This window comes from Chrysemys picta, chromosome 17 (genome assembly GCF_011386835.1).
Source record: "Chrysemys picta bellii isolate R12L10 chromosome 17, ASM1138683v2, whole genome shotgun sequence".
NCBI lineage: Eukaryota > Metazoa > Chordata > Testudines > Emydidae > Chrysemys > Chrysemys picta.
In genome coordinates, this window is record NC_088807.1 from 7,945,960 (window position 1) to 7,967,168 (window position 21,209).

The 21,209-nt window shown below is 51.9% G+C and overlaps 1 protein-coding gene across 2 annotated transcripts in view; it reads right to left on the reverse strand.

Annotated features, from left to right (window-relative positions):
- Nucleotides 1–11,810, reverse strand: part of LOC103307042 (uncharacterized) — a 28,562-nt gene extending 16,752 nt beyond the window's left edge. The window contains exons 1-4 of one of the 2 annotated variants that reach the window (XM_065570731.1): nucleotides 11,077–11,810; nucleotides 8,250–8,756; nucleotides 2,169–2,257; nucleotides 846–972 (exon numbers count right to left, since the gene is read on the reverse strand). In XM_065570731.1, the coding sequence (XP_065426803.1) occupies nucleotides 846–972; nucleotides 2,169–2,257; nucleotides 8,250–8,756; nucleotides 11,077–11,671 (1,318 nt within the window). In that variant the 5' untranslated portion in view covers nucleotides 11,672–11,810. The remainder of the gene's footprint in view (nucleotides 1–845; nucleotides 973–2,168; nucleotides 2,258–8,249; nucleotides 8,757–11,076) is intronic. The other variant, XM_065570732.1, reaches the window with a different exon arrangement.
- Nucleotides 11,811–21,209: the final 9,399 nt, after the last annotated feature.

The window sequence follows — 21,209 nt, forward strand, 5'->3', positions numbered from 1 at the left end:
CCTTTGACCCCCTGGTATCCTGACTTCGACTGACGCTGGTTACCAACTTGTGGTTCTGAACTCTGATTTATCTCCTGCCTCTAACCTCCCAGGATCCTGACCCAGGCTCTTGGCTCCTGACTGTGGACCTCAGCTCTGACCACTAGATCTGGTTGTCCATGACCCAGCCCTGACATCAGTACAGCAATAACCGGATGAAGTTCTATAGCCTGTGCTATACAGGTCAGACTAGATAACCTAACGGTCCCTCCTGGCCTTAAAATCTGTAAATCTAGACTAGATATTGGAATACCAGCATTTCTCCAGCTGTGTGCACCGTGTCAGGGGCAACGATAAGTGAATGGTGGAGGGATGAGCGGAGCAGCTTGGCAGAGTTGTGACTGTGATAAAAGACAGGGGTATGTCAACCCTGAGGGAACGGGTGTGCCTCATTTAAGTGCTGATTGTTGTAGGTTGTGTCAGTAAAGGTGCACAGGGATTGTCAGCAGTTTGGTGGCATAGACGCCAGGGTGAAGGGGCGGCACCATTTTGCCAGTCTGAGCTGGTTTGCGTGGATTGGGCTCACTGGTTCAGGGCAGGCCAGATGTAGGAAACTTCCATTCACGACACCAGACCCAAACCCAAGTTTGACCTTTGCAAAGAGGAGGGGTTAGATTGTGCCATGCTGCTCCTGTGTTCTGTTCCCAGAGTGCTCTGTGGCGTGGAGGGCAGAGTGCTTGTATATGTGTCATTGGTACGTGGGGATGTTGCTGAAACAGGGCAGGGCTGGAGTTGCACGGTGGGGGTGGTGTGAACCTTAACTCGTCATTTCTCCTTCTAAGAACCGAGGGGACAGGAATCCTTACCCAGCGAGGTCACATTCTCATAGTTCTCCTGCATGACGTCTCTGTAGAGGGCTCTCTGAGCGGGGTCCAGCAGAGCCCACTCTTCCCTGGTGAAATACACAGCCACCTCCTTGAAGGTCACCGGTCGCTGAAAGACAAGGGTCCCCCACTCAGTGCCTGCTGCCCAGTGACAACCCCCCATCACAGGAGAAAAGGGCCAATCGCATGGAAGCTCTGGGAGGTGGGCCGTCAGCAGAGTGCCACTCCTACCCCACTCACAGCAGCCAGGAGACAGAGTGGGGAGAGACCCCTTCCCCTCCCCCCTCCCAGAAGACAGAGGGGGTGGGGGTCTTTGCATTCATCACACACCTACTAGCCAGAGGCAGATCAGAGGCGCCAACTTTCTAATTTCCCCGGGGGAGGAGGGCTCGATCCCTGCTTCACCCCAGGCCCTGCCCCCACTTCACCTCTTCCCCCAAAGCCCCACCACCGCCTCATCTCTTCCCACCCTGCCTCTTCCTGGGCCTGCTCCACCTGCCCCGTTCCACCCCCTCCCCCAAGCATGCCCTGCCCTTGCTCTGCCTCTTCCTGCCCCCGGTCCTCCCCCTCCACTGACCAGCTGATCCTCGGCGGGTAGGAGGTGCTGGGAGGGATGGGGAGGAGCTGATCGGGGGGCTGCTGGTGGGTGCTGAGCACCCATTATTTTTTTCCTGTGGGTGCTCCAGTCCCAGAGCACCCACGAAGTCGGCACCTATGAGGCAGATACAGGAAATCGAGCTGCTAGCCTGGAGCAGGGACAGCTCCCTGGTAGGAATCCCAACACCCTTCCCATTGCCATCAGCTGGATGTGAGGGGATGGGTTATCTCCCCTACACCTCACTGGTGGGGGTCCCCTTCATATCTCACACCAGCCCCTGGTTAGTAGATTCACATGCCAGCACTTAGAGGCTGGGGAGTTTTCCGAGTGCAGTCCAGGGGGTTGTTTCCTGTTCCATAGTTCAGGGCTTCTGTACCCCCAAACAGGGGCACTGGGACAATTTTTATAGTGGGGGGGCTGAGAGCCATTGAACCAAACTGTAAACTCTGTATATGATGGAAACTACTTCAAGCCAGGGGGCACTACCACACCCCCAAGTTCCAGCACCTATGCCCCCAAACCTCATGGATCTGTTCCTAGGACCCAGCCCCCAGGTCAAACCAATCCCAGCGGGTTTGTCACACCCTGTCCCCTCACTTTCTCCACCTCTCCCACCTCCAGGCCACACTGCCCAGCAGATCCTGTCTGCTCTGTATTCTCCTCTCTCTCACACAGGAGCCCCCCAGCAACGCCCTGGTCATCCCTACCTGAACTGGCTCCACAGCGGCCATTTCCCTTCCCTGTCGCCCGGGAAGAGGGGATGAGCAGGAGCGAAACATGGACGTTATTCTGCAGCCTGTCAGGACAAAAAGGGCAAGTGGGCAGATTGCAGAAAAGGCTTTATTTCAATTTACCTCACGATTCCCCACAGGCTCTTTCCCTGCAGAGCTGTTCTCGACTCTGCCATGCAGGGCAAATGCTTGGTCGCTTTATCACAGTGCAGACATGGCCCCTCTCACCAGCACTAAACCCACTGAGACATTTTTAAACCCTCCCAGGAACAAAGTCGCTGAACCAAATGCTAACCAAATGCTGATCTCATTTGTCCCTATGTTAATCTGGAGTCACTCCTCCAATGACTCTGGATTAACACTAGTTTCAGTGAAACAAGGCTTTGGAGCGATGAGGACAGAATCCTTTTAAACAGGTCACATCTGGGATAAGGACTCAGGGCAACACTTTTCCCTCCAAAATGTGAAGTTCCTGCAGTACTGAAGGCGGCAATGCAGCAAAAGTTGTGGTGATTGTGACAGACCTGGTAATTTCCTTGGTAAGTGTTACTGAATGAAGTAAGCATCTTTGGAGACCATTGTATGAAATGCAGAAGTTCTGTATTATTGTGGGCCAGGTAGATCAAAGGACTATATTGAACAAGGTGGCTGACAAGAATGGTCTTTGGCGACAAGATGTGTGAACTGGATTTCCTGGGATATATCTTGAATGTAAATCTCCCACCCCAGTTTATGCAAAATCCCAGCCTTCTAAAGCTATGCCCTGAGGAGTGGGCCTTTGTCTGCTGGCCACCTGTTAGTTGAGGCCAAGTTGTATAGAGGCAAGACTGAACTATTTATGGTTGTTCTGGTTCTAGTTAAGGCTGTTATGAACTTGTAACAACAGAAAAAAAGCTTAGTGGAGTTTGAGGGCCTGGCTCCTACCAGAGCCCTTGCTGGAGCTGGGGGTGGGGGCTGATTTCTGGTAAGTTTATGAGCATGCATGTAGGTTTTTATTGTTTTTAAACTGCTGATAGCCTCTGGAGACAATGCAAAGTGCAGACACTGGCCTGTGTAGGCAGTGTGGCTTGCTGGGGATATCACAATGTAGGCAGGGAGCTGTGCGGGCAGAAAACACTCTGGACAGGAGGAAGAGAAACATGGGACACTGCATTAGAGAGGTGATGGCTGGGAGCCAGATGCCTAAAAGTGGGTGCCCTTGGTGGACTGTGCAGTGGAGATACATGTGCAGTTGCCCTGAACTGTGAAAGTGATTTCATATCCGTATTTGCTAAAAGGATAAAACATTAGCTCACCACCTGCTGGCCACTCACACAGGGAGCACTGGGTGATGCTTTTTTAACAGGAGAATGGAGGGTGTGAAATTTCCATGCTGTCACTGGCTAATAATGGCCACTGATCCACCCCAGAGGTGGCTGCATCTCAGCGCTGGGGAAAGCAAACCCTCATGGAGACCATTTGTCATAAGGTTTTGGGGATACTTCTGGTTAGTCATAGTGTTTAAGGCCAGAAGGGATCAGCAGATCATCTGGCCTGACACCCTGTATATCACGCAGCACCATCACACTAACCCAGAGACTGAAATCAGACCCCAGCATAACAGCCCATGGGGAAATTAACTATTATGTTCCAGGGAGAGACTAGGAGGGAGTGAGGACCGCTGATGTCTGAGCCCTCTACAATGGCAGGGAGATGATTCAATGAGATACACAAAGACAATCCTGGTGATTGACCAGCACCCAACACTGCAGAGGAAGGTGAAACCCCCAGGGTCACTGCCAGTCTGTCCTGGGGGAAATTCCTTCCTGACCCCACCCACTGAGAGCCTGAGCAGGTGAACTAGAACCAGCCAGCCAAGCACTTGAGAGCGAGAATGCTCAGTGCCACCTCAGAGGCCTGGGCCTCCCATCCAGTGTCCCATCTCCAAACATGGCTATCTCTTACAAAAATCAAATCCCACAGAAGAAAACAGAACGAAACATTAACTGTGGCAAGTCACGGGAAGTAAAATTAGGCAGGGAGGCCGAAAACGAATCTGAAGAACAATTAGCAAAAGAGACACAAACTAAGAGCAATTGTTTTTAATGTACATCAGAAGCAGAAAGCGGCCAGTCAATGGGGCCACTGGACTATCAAGGTGCTACAGGAACACTCAAGAAAGACAAGCCTGTTGTGGAGGAGCTAAATGAATGATTTGCATAGGACTTCACTGCAGAGAATGTGAGGGAGATTTTCATGCGTGAGCCATTCTTTTTAGGTGACAAATCTGAGGAACTGCCCTAGACTGAGGTGTCAATAGGAGGTTTTGGAAGAAACTGATAAACTAAACAGTAATAAACCACCAGGGCCAGATGATATTCAATCAGGAGTTTTGAAGGAACTCAAATAAGAAATTTCAAAACTACTAACTGTGGTATGTTACTTACTGCTTAAATCAGCCTCTGTACCAGATGAGTGGAGGATAGCTAATGTAATGCCGATTTTTAAAAAAGGCCCCAGAGAGGATCCTGGCAATTACAGGCCACTAAACCTAACTTTAGTACCAGATAAATTGGTTGAAACTATAGTAAAGAACAGAATGATCAGACACATAAAAGAATGTGTTAGGAAAGAGTCAACATGGCTTTTGTAAAGGAAAATCATACCTCTCTAATCTATTAGAATTCTTTGAGGGGGTCAACAAACATGTGGACAGGGTGATCCAGTGGATATAGTGTACTTGGACTTTCAGAAAGCATTTGACAAGGTCCCTCACCAAAGGGTCTTAAGCAAAGTAGGCAGTTCCGGGACAAGCGGGAAAGTCCTCTCCTGGATCAGTAATTGGTTAAAAGATGGAGGGGGGAGGAGGTAGGAATAAATGTTCAGTTTTCAAAGAGGAGTAAGGTAAATAGTGGGGTCCACCAATTATATGTACTGGGCCCTGTGCTGTTCAACATATTAATAAGTGATCTGGAAAAAGAGGTAAAGAGTGAGGTGGCAAAGTTTGCAGATGATACAAAATTACTCAAGATGGTTAAATCCAAAGTTGACTGTGAAGAGACACAAAAGTATCTCACAAAAGTGGATGAATGGGCAACACAATGGCAGATGAAATTCAATGTTGATAAATTCAAAGTAAGGCACATTGGAAAACATAATTCCAACTATACATATAAAATGCTGGGGTCTAAATTAGCTGTTACCACTCAAGAAAGAGATCTTGGAGTCACTGTGGATAGTTCTCTGAAAACCTCCACTCAGTGTGCAGCAGCAGTCAAAAAAGAGAACAGAATGTTAGGAATTATTAGAAAAGGAATAGATAAGACAGTAAATATCATAATGCCTCTATATAAATCTATGGTACGCCCACATCTTGAATACTGTGTGTACTTCTGGTCACCCCATCTCAAAAAAAGATATATTAGAATTGGAAAAGTATAGAGAAAGACAACAAAAATGATTAGGGGTATCGAACAGCTTCTACATGAGGAGAGAATAAAAAGACAGGGACTGTTCATCTTAGAAAAGTGATGATGAAGGGGAGATATGATGAAGATATATAAATTATGACTGGTGTGGAGAAAGTGAATAAGGAAGTGTTATATACCCCTTCACATAACATAAGAACCAGGGGCACCCAACAAAATTAATAGACAGCAGGTTTAAAACAAACATATGGAAGTACGTCTTCAGAAAGCATACATTCAACCCGTGAAACATATTGCCAGAGGGTTTTGTGAAGGCCAGAAGTATGAATGGGTTAAAAAAAGGAACTAGGTAACTTCCTGGAGGATAGGTCCATCAATGGCTATTAGCCAAGATGGTCAGGGACCCAACCCCATGCTGTGAGTGTCCCTAAACCTCTGACTGCCAGAACTTGGGACTGGAGAACAGGGGATGGATCAGTCAAAAAATTGTCCTGTTCTGTTCATTCTCTTAAAGCATCTGACCCTGGCCACTGTCAGAAGACCAGACACTGGGTTAGATGGACCATTGGTCTGACCCAGTACGGTCATTCTTATGTTAAAGGAAGGAGACCCCCTCCCCCCCCAAAAAAAAAGACTATACTGGGGGGGGGATCCCTTCCTGACCCCTGCAGGTGATTGGCTGAAGCCCTGAAGCATGAGATGTTTAGGAACATAAGACATAAACTGGATTGGAGCCCCAGGACTGCTAAGCCCTACCCCCTTTCATCAGAAGCAACCTGATATACAATCCCACTCATAAATTTGTCAAGCTCTCTCTTAAAACTAATTAAGTCCACCACCTGCCCCCGAGGAGAGTGAATCAAGGTTGGTCATGGGGAATTGAATCCCCCAGCAAATTCCAGTGGCGAGAATGACTCAGGTTCCATTGAAAACATGAGGCGTTGCTGTAATTAAAAGGCACTGGGAATACCTCCAACATGGAGAGGATTTTTTACCTGATATTTGATAATTATACAGAAAATGGCAAAATCTGAGGTTTTGTATGAATGTTCAGTAATTAAAGAAAGAATTGTGGAAATGGAGGTATTTTGAATCAATTTTCACAAATAAGAGAGGAAAGTGGGAATATGAGAGGAATTGTATGTTAATAGTTCATAACAGGAATAGAAGCAAAATTTGAATGAATTTCTTATCAGTATTTTATCAATAGAGAGAAAAAAACCCCAACATTTGATACGCAATCCTTGAAATATTCAAGATTTGAGGAAAGGGCAAAATCTGAGGAGATTTTAATGTTAACATTTTATGATGAGAGAGATATAGAAATATCACAGGGGATATTAAATGAGTAATAGATAACTAGAGAGAAAATGGGGCAAGACTTTAGGGTATTTTATATCAATCTTGGGGAGTTTTATATCAGAATTGGGGAGAAGTGGGTCAAAAACTAAATATTTGATAATAGGGAGAAACATTAAGATCTGAGGGCATTTTACATCCATATTCAATAATGAGAGCGAAAAGTGGGAACACTTGAAAGGATTTTATATGGCTGTTTGTAACCAAACACCCCTCCCCCCCCGCCACACACACATTCACATGATGAGCAGGGAGTCCTTTGAATAGCTGCTTTAAGAGGACAAGGCAGGGGAATATGGAGAAGGACGGCTCCCTGGCAGCATGGAAGGGGCAGCATCAGGGGACGGGCAGGTGACTGGTGGGAGCTGCATTAGGCAGTTGTATGTGGGGGGGGGGGGGAGGCAGTAGCTGGGACTGGGTAAACTGAGGCTGGGTGGGCAGTCTCCACTGGGGACTCTAGTTCCTCCCTTCTCCTCCTGTGCATCTTCCATGCCCGATGGCTGTCAGACAATGGCCACCCAATCCCACCCCACAGGCAGCCTGGTCTCAAGGCTCTCCCAAGCAGCGCCCACTAACCCTCTTCCCATCTGGGGAGTGACACAGGACAATAATTTCCTGCCTAAACAAGGACAATCTGCTGCAGAGAAAACCGGCAGGGAAATATCCAAAATCTGAGGAGATTTGAAATCGACACTGGAGAATTAGAGAGAAAATCGGGCAAAATCTGAGGAGAATAGAAAAGGGGTCAATAATTTGAGAAAAAAAGTGTGTGGGGGAAATCTACATGGATTTTACCTCCATATTCGATAATTCGAGAGAAATGGGGGAGCACTGGAGAGAATTTTCATCAGTATTTGGGAGGGAAATGGCCAATTCTGAGGTGATTTCATCCTCCCTTGTCCCTGCTATTCTATGTTCTCTTCTCCTCTCGCTGTAATTTCCTGACTACACAGAGATAGTTAAATTTGCATGTCTCTCTCCCCTCTCCCTTTAATCTCTGTTTTATTTTGTCTCTCTTCCCTTCCTCACAACTCCACCCCCAAACACAAAGGGGAAAACCCACTGGAGACAGGTCTCCTTGCTCCCCCCTCCACAATCCCAGTTTTGCTCCTGGAGCAGATCCTGGCAAGAGCTGAGAGCAACAGCGTCACTGTTGTTAACACAGCTCCAATGACTCCCGCAGGAGCATTAGCAACAAGGGAGCAGGTTCCGAGGCCGTGAGATGTGACATTCCAGGAGCATTTGTGCCTGTCCAGTCCCCAGCACTTTCACTGAGGTTTCACTCCATCACCTGGTGTCCCCGGCTCAGGGGTTGAAGTCAGCAGAGCCGGGAGCTGCCCTAGGGGGCTGGTTCCAGCCAGGGAAAGTCCCCACCTACTGCTGGGCTGAGGGTACGTTGATGGGGCATCATGCCGTGGTGTGGGAGAGGTAGCAGGGGCTTGTGCTCTTGCAGCCATTATAGACAGGAGTTGCTGGAACAGTTCTCTCTGTTGGGCTCTGTCCTCCTCCCTTAGCTGCCGTTCCTGTTCCAGGAACTGTTTTGCAAGTGCCTGCTCCCTGGCTGAAACGCTTGCCTCCAGCTGGATGGCGAGTCTCAGCCGCTCCACCTGCCTCTCAGCACGCCGTTGCTCCAGTCTTTCATCCCTCTGCTTCTGGTACTGCATCTGCTGCTCTACCCTCTGAAGAACATGGACCATGACTTCGTCACGGAAACGCTTTCTTTTGGAACGGTCCGCGAGGGTACGCTGGGCCAGGGATGGAGTTCCTGAAGAACAGCAGGCTGTGTAGCTTGAGGGTCCTGAAACAGGACAAGGAAGAGAGGGTTAGTGTCTAAACTAGCTCAGCAGAGACCGAATCAATAACTGAGGAATCCCAAGGACATAAAATGTAGCAGTTCTGAAGTGAACCTACCCATATGGTGAAGGGGACGCTTCAGTCCTCACACTATCTCTTGACACAGCCTGGTTAATCACAGTGACAGATGTGTAGAAGCAATAGTAAGGTTAAAATTAAAACCTTGACTCTGCTTCAGAAAAACTTTGTCACTTATTGCCATATGGGGGAGAGGTGCATAGCGCCCTCGCTGCAAAAGGCTTTTTCTGTCGTTTCCTATTTCAGAAGGCATAATAGCTCTTCTGGTGCCCTAGTGGCAGAGAGAGAGATTTCAGAGTAACAGCCGTGTTAGTCTGTATCCGCAAAAAGAAGAACAGGAGGACTTGTGGCACCTTAGAGACTAACAAATTTATTAGAGCATAAGCTTTCGTGGACTACAGCCCACTTCTTCGGATGCATATAGAATGGAACATATATTGAGGAGATATATATACACACATACAGAGAGCATAAACAGGTGGGAGTTGTCTTACCAACTCTGAGAGGCCAATTAATTAAGAGAAAAAAAACTTTTGAAGTGATAATCAAGCTAGCCGAGTACAGACAGTTTGATAATAAGTGTGAGAGTACTTACAAGGGGAGATAGTCAATGTCTGTAATGGCTCAGCCATTCCCAGTCCTTATTCAAACCAGAGTTGATTGTGTCTAGTTTGCATATCAATTCTAGCTCACCAGTCTCTCTTTGGAGTCTGTTTTTGAAGTTTTTCTGTTGTAATATAGCCACCCGCAGGTCTGTCACTGAATGACCAGACAGGTTAAAGTGTTCTCCCACTGGTTTTTGAGTATTTTGATTCCTGATGTCAGATTTGTGTCCATTAATTCTTTTGCGTAGAGACTGTCCGGTTTGGCCAATGTACATGGATCTTGGGTAGCAAATAGAATACCCCTGGTCGGGGTTCTAGGCATGTGTCTGTACGGATTTGTTCCTGTGCTTTGTCAGGGAGTTTTTTTAGCAGATGGTGTAGTTTCTTTAGGTAATCCTCAGTGGGATTCTATATGCATCCGAAGAAGTGGGCTGTAGTCCACGAAAGCTTATGCTCTAATAAATTTGTTAGAGAGAGAGATGTTATTCTAAGCTGCTGGAGGTAAACCCACAAAGTAAGCAGCAGAAGTATTCAAATTTATAGTGGGGGGGCGCCCTGGAAAATTCGCTCTTCCATGCAGTGTGACAAACTATCTAGAGTTCCTGCTTCAGGAGAAGTTTGCAGCTATGAGCAGCTAGGATTGGGTCAGAATCCATGAGGGAATTAACATGATGCTGTGTGAGCTCACACATGGCTTATCCCGTTATTACTGGTTTCAGAGTAGCAGCCGTGTTAGTCTGTATCCGCAAAAAGAACAGGAGTACTTGTGGCACCTTAGAGACTAACCAATTTATTAGAGCATAAGCTTTCGTGGGCTACAGCCCACTTCTTCGGATGCATATGCTCTAATAAATTTGTTAGTCTCTAAGGTGCCACAAGTACTCCTGTTATTACTGTATGCAAAATTTTCTGAAATCTGCAACTTTACTCCGCCCTTGCATGGATTATCTCTAACGGAAATGGACTAGATTTGGACATATAGAATATTGTTTCCCAAATACACACACTCAGTTCATTGTTTGTTTACAGGCAGCTGCATAAACGGACTGCAAATATCTGTCACGCTTCCCACCTTTCACGGGCCCACTCCTCCAGCATCCGGCCAGCCCCGCTTTAAAAAAAAAGATTGCGGAGTGGCCAATTTCTAATTACTGAAAGGAAAACAAGAATGACCATGGCAAATCGCTGTGACTGAATACTTAAAATAACCATTACAGCTGTTGTATGGAAGTTCGAAATTCCAAGTCACCACTGTGAACTCCACGTGATGGCGGATGCCTAGGGACTGTGCTACAATCTGCCATTAGCAACAGAGGGTCCTGTGGCACCTTTAAGACTAACAGAAGTACTGGGAGCATAAGCTTTCGTGGGTAAGAACCTCACTTCTTCAGATGCAACAAGTGAGGTTCTCACCCACGAAAGCTTATGCTCCCAATCCTTCTGTTCGTCTTAAAGGTGCCACAGGACCCTCTGTTGCTTTTTACAGATTCAGACTAACACGGCTACCCTTCTGATACCATCTGCCATTACTAGCCAAACGCTGGTAGCCGGGGGTAGCTTACTGGTTTTGCATTGCTTCTTAGAGCAGAAATCGCTCCCGTTACTGTAGTAATCCCCTTTTAATTGGAATCAGACACTTACCGGCGGGTTCTAGGGCCGCTTCTGTCTCCACCGGGTTCTCAGAGGGCTGTTCTCCAGAGGCAGGCGGATCAAACAGCTCTTCTGAGTAGGGACTGAGCATTTGCTCCTGATCCACTTTCTGCTCTGGAACTGGTTGCATTAAAAAAGTCACTTCGTGATCCTGGCTGGGAGCCCGCTGCTGCCTGCAATCGGTCCCCAGGCTGGATTCGGGGGCCAGCAGGGCACCCTCCCGGCTCACCAGGTCGTCATGAAACGCGGTTGGCTCTAGGCTGGGCGCCGAGCTCAGGACTCGGTCAAAGTCCTCATAAAATGGGCATGTCATTGGTGAGTTGCCCGAGGAGCGATTCTTATCCCTGGTCTTCCTGTACTCTCTCTTTAGCCTTTTAATTCGCTCCCTGCACTGATCACTTGTCCGGAAAATCTGCACCGCGGCCAGCTTTTGAGAGATCTGCTGGTACAGGTGGTCATTCCTGGTGCTTTTGCTGAAATCCACCGTTTTACTGGCCTCACACCACAGATTCACCAACATCTGGCTGTGCTCAAGTGACCAGGAAGCAGCTCGCTTGACAAAAGGCTTGAATGGATCCGTTTCCATGGCACACCCTGGAGGATTTCGGTTCGTGCGCTGGCAGATCAGGGCGCAGAAGACAATGGGTTAACGCTGACTTGCTGCCATTCGCAAAGGGGGGCTTCCGTTTGCACTAGAGTGTTTTGCAGATTGCTGCATAGAGAGGACTAAGGAAGTTGTCCCAATGAACTCTGGGATACATCCGGCAGACTCCCAGGACCTGAATCAAGCCAGGGGCATGTCTACACTGCAAAGCAATAGGGCTCAGACTTCCAACCCTTCAGGGTCCTGGGATCCTGCTCAGGGATAGCCCAATTGCAGTGTGGAAGCAAGTGGGGTTTGCATCGAGCCTGAGGTTTATATTGCAGTGTAGAGACAGCCTTGGTCATTTTCCTGTTCCCAGGGCACTCACTGTCCCCTAGCTGGATTAGCTCCTACAAGGGCTAACAAGAGCAAAAGCCTCGGTGGGTGTGTGAGTAACCCAGCAGCTCTGGGACTCACAGATGCAGGAGGAGGAGCAGAGAGGGGGGCTAGTTCCCTCTGGAGAAAGTCCCTGTCCCAATGTGTGTGTGCAGCCCAGGTTGGTATTGAAGGAGACAGGAGGAGGCTGGGACAATTGGGAGCAGGGGGTGCTGGCAGGGAGGAAGCAGAAAGAACAAGACACTGGGCAGCTCCTGGCTGTGGGTGCTCTGTGAAACACAAGATGCTGCTACCTCCAGTGTAACCAGGGAGCCCTGGCTAAACAGCTTTCCCAGCCAGGTCTGTGGTGGGGAGAGACTTTCATTAAAGTTCTTCCTGTGCCCAGCTGAAGTGGGGACTTTCTCCAGCTGGAAACCCCCCCTCCCCTCCACTGGGCAGCCCCAGGCTCTGCTAGCCCCAATCCCTGAGCCGGAGACACCAGCTAATTGAGAGAAACTTGGGGATGGGCAGGAAAGTGACTTTCAGAGCTCACAGCCCCTGGGAATCTGCTCCCTTATTACTGTTCCTGGATTGTAGATGCCTTAAAACCAATGAAATTGCCCTCAGTCTGCGTCCAGCTGCAGTCAGGATATGCCCAGGGGGATTCAGGTGGGGAAAGAAAATGGGCCCTGTGGAGGTGTCAGGCTGGGGTGGCATGAAAAATAAGGTAAATATGGAGAGAGGGGAAAGACACTATGAAATGGGGGGGGGGATTGAATAGTGTAATTAAATGATGGATGTTAGCTGCATAGATCTATAAGAAACACATTTTGGCAGCCAAATCGTACACATTTTTCAGATTGGCTCGGGGCTCTGTTCACTGAAGGGTTTATACAAATAGTGATGATACATTCAAAGGATTAAGTTGGAGGGAGGTTTCTAGTGTGCTGTGGTGAGGATTTGAGAGAGTAAATGTCACCTCCATGAAATTAATGAGTGGTCCTCAAGTTTGTGAGACTCTGCCACCCTCAGAAATGTTAAAAAGTATGTACCACAGGAGATAAGAATATTTATCAGCTGGAAGAGAAGGAGATACAGCAGAGAGCAAAATGGCAGCAATTGAGGGGCAGCAGCTAATTGGGTGACCAAATAGCAACTATGAAAAAACAGGACAGGGGGTGGGTGGATAATAGGCACCTCTATAAGAAAAAGTCCCAAAAAATGGGACTGTCCCTTTAAAAATGGAACATCTGCTCACCCTCCTCAAAAGGTATCTGGGGAAAAGGCCCTAGAAAAGTGCAGCCCCACTCTGTGGAGATTTGGTAAAATCCAGGCATTCCCAGTGGAACTGGTGTTTCTGTGTCACAGTCTATGGACCTGACCCCAAAGCCCATTGCTGGCAAAGGAAAGACTCCCACAGACAAGTGGAACTAAATGGCGGAATAAATGGCCACACTGGGGTACTGCCATTCACTGCAAAATTAGAGAGTTGGAAAAAATTAGAAAGTTTTAAGTGTAATTTGAACAATATTTATGGTGGTGGCAGCACCCGGTTGTTTCTTCACAGCAGGGAAAGATTCCAGGTGGTCAATGAATTCGAAAAAGTGCCGCAGAAGTTCCCAGGCCTGCTATTGGCTCTGCCAGATACACCTCTGCATTCCTATTCGCTGAGCAAAGAATAGGCAAGGGAGGGGATGCAGGAGGGGAGGAGTAAGCAACAGTTACTCCTGGCTGCTGTGGGGAGGGGGAAGGAGTAAGCAACATTGCTCCCAGCTGGTGGTACGAAACTTGCCCCTCTTCCCCTAAATGGCGCCCCTGATGACAGCAAGGAAGAGGGAGACATGCAGAAGGGAGCTCCAGGAGTTGGAAGACTCAGACCAGATTGCCCAGTTTTTGTGCCTGAACCATTTCCAGGGGCTGAGGGGTGGCTGGAGCACCTAAACCGAGCTAAATCAAATTAACTCCACTTAAATTCTGAATAAGAGCATCCACACGGGGGTTTAATGCGGTTTAACTAATCCACTTTAAAAGTTAATTGGGATTGATTTTCCTGAGCGTCTCCATGTAGAACATCTGTAGGTTCATGTTTTCTAGCTTCTTTTTACAGCCATAAGGGTGAGGAACTTGCTTTTATTTAAAAAGGAAAACTGAGGGTCTCATTTAATCCCATAACTCCGGGAGCTGGAGTGTTAAGAAAAACATCAAATATTGCAACACTCATGGTAAAATTCCACAAGCTGGCAACACTGTGTAGTCCTGCTGCTGTGTGTTATAAACCTGCTGCTATGTGCTCCTAGCTATTGAAGGGTTATTGCGACTAAGGATTCATGTTTGGGACCATTATTGTTAGCTCGTGGGGCCCAGTTGGGCAGTTTGTACCTTGGGGATTTATTTCTAACTAGCCAGTTCCGCCAGCATGGGGCTGGATCGGAGCCTGAGACCCCTATAAGGAAAAAGCCCTGTAGCCCAGTGCCCTGAGCCCCCCCACCACCACACTGAAGTTTCATTTCTGGCTGACACTGGAGGGTTGAAGCCCTGGCTCTCTGGTCTCTGTTTTTAGGTGAGGCTGGCATGAGATTCCCTGCTGGGTGGAGGTGGAGGTGTCAAGGTGTTGTCAGGATATAGAGGAACAGAACCAGAGTGGGAGGAAAACGTTTTCCTGTTGAGAAACCAGTCCTTTCCTTATGCTGACTTTCAGAACAATCTGTTGTGGGGGTGGTCACAGGGGTATTAAGTGGGTGCTAATAGCAGGGGATCAGGGCTGGATTAACTTTTTGTGGGCCCGGCACCAAACATATTTGTGGTCCCCCATTGGGGAAATAGGGCATGTGATGGGAGGCGGTCCGCAGAGCAAGGGGCTGGTTGGGGGCAATGAGGTGCAGCGCAGCGGGAGTGGCCCCACTCAGCCCAGCACAAGAGCACTGTTTACAAACCCACAACTGCTAGACACACACTGGCCCGCCCAGCCCTGCGCTGCCACGTGCCCCTTCCACACTGCCCCCTGCCCAGTGCCCTGCCCTTATGCCTAGCACCCCCTCACCCAGAAACTTCCCCACAGATCCCTATGCCCAATACCCCCAGACCCGCTATGTCCAGCACCCCCTGCCCAGAGACCCCTCCCGCTGACCTCCCACAACTGCACAGCACCCTGCACCATACTCCCTTCCCAGCCCCCCACCCACAGATCCCCTACTGTCCAACACCCTCTTCACAGTCCCACCATCACAGCTGTACAGCGCCCCATATTCCTGAGGGAATTCTGCATCAAATTCTGTGCATAATAAATAAATGTAGAAGCTCGATCATGGCAGTGAGGAGCACAGGCCCCTGGCTGCATGGAGGTGGGAGATCACCCTGCAGCCTCCCCCGCCCCCTGGGACAGGGACTTGGCAGTGAGACTGAACCTGACCCTGACACAGCACAAGGGCCAGGCCTGTCACAGAAACACCCTGGGGCCCTGCCCCTTTTGTGCCAGGCTCACCAAATGTGGGCAGGGAGGCTCAACCCGGCAGCAGGCTCCAAGTGCAGAGGGACTTAGTGTGGGGGGATCCAGATGGGGTAAGAGGGTTCTGTGGGGGGGGGGGGGTAAGAGGGTTCTGTGTGGGGCAGTCTGGGTGCAGGAAGCTCAGTGGGTGATCTGGATGTACAGGAAGGTTCCAGGTGCAGGGGCAATGGGAGTTTGCAGGGGGGACCACGTGAAAGTGGTTGGAGCTCAGCGGGGGTGGGTGTGTCTGGGTGCAGGGGAGGTGGGGTTCATTTGGGTGGGGGTCCAGGTGCAGGTGGTTGGGGCTTAGTGGGGAGGGTGTCTGGGGGGGCTCATTGGGTGTTACAGATGCAGGGGAGGTTGGGCTTGTCAGGGTGAGGGTTTGATGGGCCTGCTTAACAGGGGAGCCCCTGCTGCTGCTAAGGGGATCCACATGCTGGGCCCCGCTTCCCCTATCCCCTTCTCTTCCCCATTCCACCCCCTTCCTTCCCCACTGCCTCTTTCCCCGCCCCCGCTTCCCCATCCCCTTTTCTTCCCCATCCCATGCGCCTTTCCCACTGCTCCATCTAATCCCCAGGCTTGGGGGGCAGGGGAGAAACCGCCCCCCAGCACGAGCCAGCAGAGTGGGCTGGGGGCAGGTCACTCCACTTCCTGCCGCCTGGTGAGTGCAGGGTGCGTCCGACCCCTGCTGGAGTCCCCTGGTACGTGTAGCTCAGGGGAGAGGGCTTGGGGGGGAAGAAGCGGAGTAGGGGCGGAGCAGGGATGGGGGCAATTTTCCTGGCCGGCTCAGCCAGCAGGGGATCGGGCTGGCCGGGGCCCCTTCTGACTCTAGGCCCGGTGCCATGGTAAACCCGGTACTGCAGGGAAGGTGTCTGTGAGACAGTCTGTCTGCTACAGTCAGTTCCACAGGATGAAGTTCATGAAACCCTCCCTGATGTGGAGTCAAAAAACAAGACAAATTTGCACAGTTGCATTTATAGCTTTGGCCAGTAGATGGCGGCATTAATGTGTGTCTGGAAAAAATAGAGAGCCAAGGTGGGGGAGGTAATATCGTTTATTGGACAAGCATCTGTTGGTGGGAGAGAAGCTTATGAGCTTGCACAGAGCTCTTCTTCAGGTCTGGGCACTGAAACACATGGAAACCATAGGTAAGGTGGAGTTTTGCAATGGGATTGTTGCAAAGCCCCATCTAGTGGGTAGGTAGGTACCTTCACCTGGAAAAGGCTGAAGAGGTCAGAGATGAAACATTACCAGGGGTTTCTTCTTATCTCTGCTCCCCTATTTTAAGAATTGCACATTGTCTGTAAACCCCACAATGGACCCTGATGCCACCATCTACGTTCCCAGATGTGAAAGTGTGTATCGCTGAAGGCCCTGTATAGACATGAGACATCCCAGGGGGGCATGCGTCCTTCCAGTGGTGGGAAAGGCCGCTGCACCCTACACAGGTTAGCCCTGACTGCATTTTGCCGTTATTATTTATATAAAAGGACCCTTCAGAGACCACAGCCAAGGTCAGGGCCCCTTTGCTCTGGGTGCTGCACAGACACTCAGGTCTGGTCTGAATGGGGAAAATTGACCAGGAGAACCACATTGGTCTACCTAGCCCACGAGAGCTATCCCTGGATAACTCCCCGTGGGGACATCTTTATTCCAGTGTATGAGGGGCTTTGTCCAGTTTAGCTTATGTCACTTTGAAAATGGTGTAAACGAACCCTGACCAGGGCTCTCTGATTCCGGAATAAGAATGTCCCCATGGAGCGTTATCCCGGAATAACTGCAGTGATTTTATGACACCAGTGTAGTTCTTCTGGTCCATTTCCCTGTGCAGATGAACCCTTAGTGAGAGACAGCCCCTGGCCGGAGGAGTTCCCAAACTAAGGGGGAGATATTCAAAAGCACCTGAGGGAGCACCAGGCAGTGGGCACAGAGCACAGTCACACACTTGTGCTCCTAAATCCCTTAGGGGCTTTGAAAATTCTCCCCTTAGGCAAGGCAGAATTATTGTCCCCATTTCAAAGATGAGGAGCTGAGGCCCAGAGAGAGGCAGTGACAGGTCCAAGGACTCTGTCGCAGAGCATCTCCCAGAAGTTCCACCTTGGTGCCTTAACAACTAGCCCATTCTCCTTTTCTAAACTTACAGCCTCTCTGCAGGGATTATTTGTACAGAAGGAAGGAGCCGGGCTGGGCTGTCTGTCTGGGACAGTTCTTGGTTGGGTAAGAACTTGGCCTGGCCCTGGGAGTGAGCAGAGGGCTGCAGGCTGCAGGGCAGAGTGACTGACAGCATCCCAACTGGGGAAGGGAGGGGGGACTGAAGGAGGCTGCAGGAGTTACCTGGGCAAAGACAGTTACCGCAGGGGCCTATTGTGCAGCACTGACCAATGGTGTCTCCCCAACACCCTCTCAGAGCTGGGCACTGGTATCTTCCCAGGCCTCTCCCCACCCCACCTCCTGCTCACAGCTGGTCAATGGGGTTCTCCCATTCCCAGGCCTTTCATTCCCATGATGCTGCTGCTTCCCGAGGAGTCTCCTCCAGCCCTGCAGGCTCGGACAGGCCCCGTTTCTCCAGTATGAAGGTGATGACGGGAGCAGACACCAGGAGGAGCAGGACCAGAGCGCAGCGGGCGGCCCAGATGGTGAGGGACGTGACTGGCCCTGCAACGTGGAAAGGGACATGGTGATAGCCGTGTGCAAAGCGGCATTTGGACTGCAGTGCCAGCACTAGTCACAGAGCAGCTGCTGTGTAGCAGGGACCCCGTGTAAGCTCCCGGAGGTCTAGATCTAAGGGGGATCAGGCTGCAGAGGGCCATGTTCCCCCGACGGGAGGCCTAAGGGATGGAGGCTGTTGGGGAGCCCCCTCCCTTTGCCCAGCACAGCCCTGAGGGGCTGGAGGAGCAGGGAACGGCCCAGGTTTGCTCAGGCTGCACTGGGACACAGTGCAAAGGCCTCACAGGAGCCAGCGACAAACACAGCAGTCCAGACCCTATTGCTCCTCTCCAGTGTGACTGGCAGGTCACCGCGTGGGCTACCCCGCCCTGGGCAGAGGAGCAGCACAAGGTCTTGGCACCAGCTGTATTTTCAGACAAGGGTGAAAGTGGGATGTAAGTGATGCCAGGGGGCATGGGTGGTGGGTATAAGAGGCCAGGGGAGGCTAAGCCTTCCCAGATAGCCAGCCTGCCACCTTTGGATAGAGTTGCCAACTTTCTAATTGCACAACCAAACACCCTTGCCCCGCCCCCTTCCCTGCCCCTTCCCTTAGGCCCCACCCCTGCCCCAGCCCTTCTCTGAGGCCCGACCCTACTCATTCCATCCCCCCTCCCTCTGTCGCTCTCCCCCACCCTCACTTTCACTGGGCTGGGGCATGGGGTTAAGATGCGGGAGGGGATTAGGGCTCCAGCTGTGGGCTCTGGGGTGTGGCGGGGATCAGGGGTTTGGGGTGCAGGAGTGCTCTGGACTAGGGCCAACGGGTTTGGAGTGTGGGAACGGGCTCTGGGCTGGGGGTTGGAGTGCAGGAGGCGGTGCAGGGTGCAGGCTCTGGGAGGGAGCTTAGAGCTGTGGCAGGGGGTTGGGGTGCAGGCTCTGGGAGGGGGTTCTGACTTTGGGCTGGGGGTTGGGGTGTGGGTTTGGGCTCCAGCCAGGCAGCGTTTACCTCAGGTGGCTCCCGGTCGGTGGTGCAGTGGGGCTAAGGCAGGCTCCCTACCTGTCCTGGCTCCTCATGGCTCCCGGAAGCGGCCAGCAAGTCCACCTCCTAGGCACAGGGGTGGCCAGGCAGCTCTGCATGGTGCGCACTGCCCGCGCCCGCAGGTGCCACCCTTGCAGCTCCCATTAGTCATGGTTCCTGTCCAATGGGAGCTGTGGAGCTGGCGCTCGGGGCGGGGGCAGCACGTGGAGCCTTTCTGATCGCACCTGTGCCTAGGGGCCGCAGGGACATGCTGGCAGCTTCCAGGAGCCGCGCGGAGCCAGGAGAGGCAGGAAGACTGCCTTAGCCCCGCTGCGCCATTGACCAGACTTTTAATGGCCCAGCCACCAGTGCTGCCCGGAGCTGCCAGGGTCCCTTTTCGACTGGGTGTTCCAGTCGAAAACCGGACACCTGGCAACCCTACCTTTGGAGTGTGCTGTTGCCAAAAGGATGCCCAGGCCCTGGCCCTGGCCTGCCAGCGATCCTCCCAGTTACCACTCGTCCTCTTCCCCCCGAGGCCCTGGCCTCGCTCCGTCTCTTCCTGTCCTCACTCTGCCCACCTGGAGGCCTTGGGGGAGAGGGGAAAGAGGCACAAGTGGCGGGTCGGGGAGCCTTGGGGGAAAGGCATGAGCAGTGGGCAGGAAAGCCTCAGGGGAAGAGGGGTGAGAGGTGGGTGGGGGAAGAGGGGCAGGTGGGGGTTAGGTTTGCCAACCCTTCCGGTTTCGCCAGGAGTCTCCCGGAATCGGGCTTTATCTTCCAGAGGCTACGGAAGCCAAACCGGCAGATTGTAGGCCGGCAGCACAGTGGGGCTAAGGCAGGCTCCCTGTCGCCCTGCGGCCCCTAGGGGGGCAGGGCGTCTCTGCGCGCTGCCCCCACCCTGAGCACTGACTCCGCAGCTCCAATTGGCCAGGAACTGCGGCCAATGGGAGCTGCACGGCCGGTGCCTGCAGGCAGGGGCAGCGCGTGGAGCCCCCTACTACCCCCAGGGGCTACAGGGATGTGCCGGCCACTTCTGGGAGCAACGCGGGGCCAGGGCAGGCAGGGACCCTGCCTTAGTCCTGCTGCGCTGCTGACCGGGAGCCACCCAAGGTAAGCGCCAACCGGTCAGAGCTCGCACCCCGAACCCTCCACTGCAGCCCGTCTCTGCCCCAGCCCTAAGCCCCCTCCCAGAGCCAGCGCCCCAAGCCCTCTCCTGCACCCCAAGCCCCTGCCCCAGCTCTGAGTCCCCTCCCACTCCCAAACTCCCTCCCTGAGCCAACACCCCTCACCCCCTCCCACACCCCAACCCCCTGCCCCAGCCCAGTGAAAGTGAGGGTGGAGGAGAGTGAGCGAGGGAGGATGGGGGGATGGAGTGAGCAGGGCAGGGCCTTGGCGAAGGGGCGGTGTGGGAGTGGGGCCTTGGGGAAGAGTTGGGGCACGGGGCAGGGCAAAGGTGTTTGGGTTTGTGTGATTAGACAGTTTGGCAACCCTAGTGGGGCGGGGGCTTTGGGGGAAGAGGCATGAGAGGTGGATGGGGGTGGGGGCAGAGCGGGGGTGGAGTGTGGGCGGGGCTTTCGGGGGAGGTAGCTGAGTGGGGACAGGCCTGGGACTGGGGCCACAGGCCAGGTGTGCCCAGCGTCTCCAAATGAATGAGTCACGCACCGCCCATGCTGTGGGGCTGTGCTGCCCCTCTGCCCGGGGGAATTGCACCGGCAGAGCCCAGCCCATTGGGGGTGACTGCGCTGCAGGCCGAGGAGTTACCTGCCCCGGGGTGAGTTTGGCCCAGACTTTATGCCTAAGGTCAGAGCTGGGGGCACAGAGCCAGGCTCTGATAATCAGGGGGTAACAGAGCAAGAGCCCGTTACCTGTGCGGGTCGGCTCCTGCCCTCCTCCGCTGCTGCTCGCGCTGTCTGTGGGACAAGGGCAAAGAGAATCGCACCGTGCGGGAGAGACGCCTGCAGCCTCACGGGGCCAGATCCCCAGCGGGTGTAAATCAGCATCACCCTACCGGATGATCCCCAGCG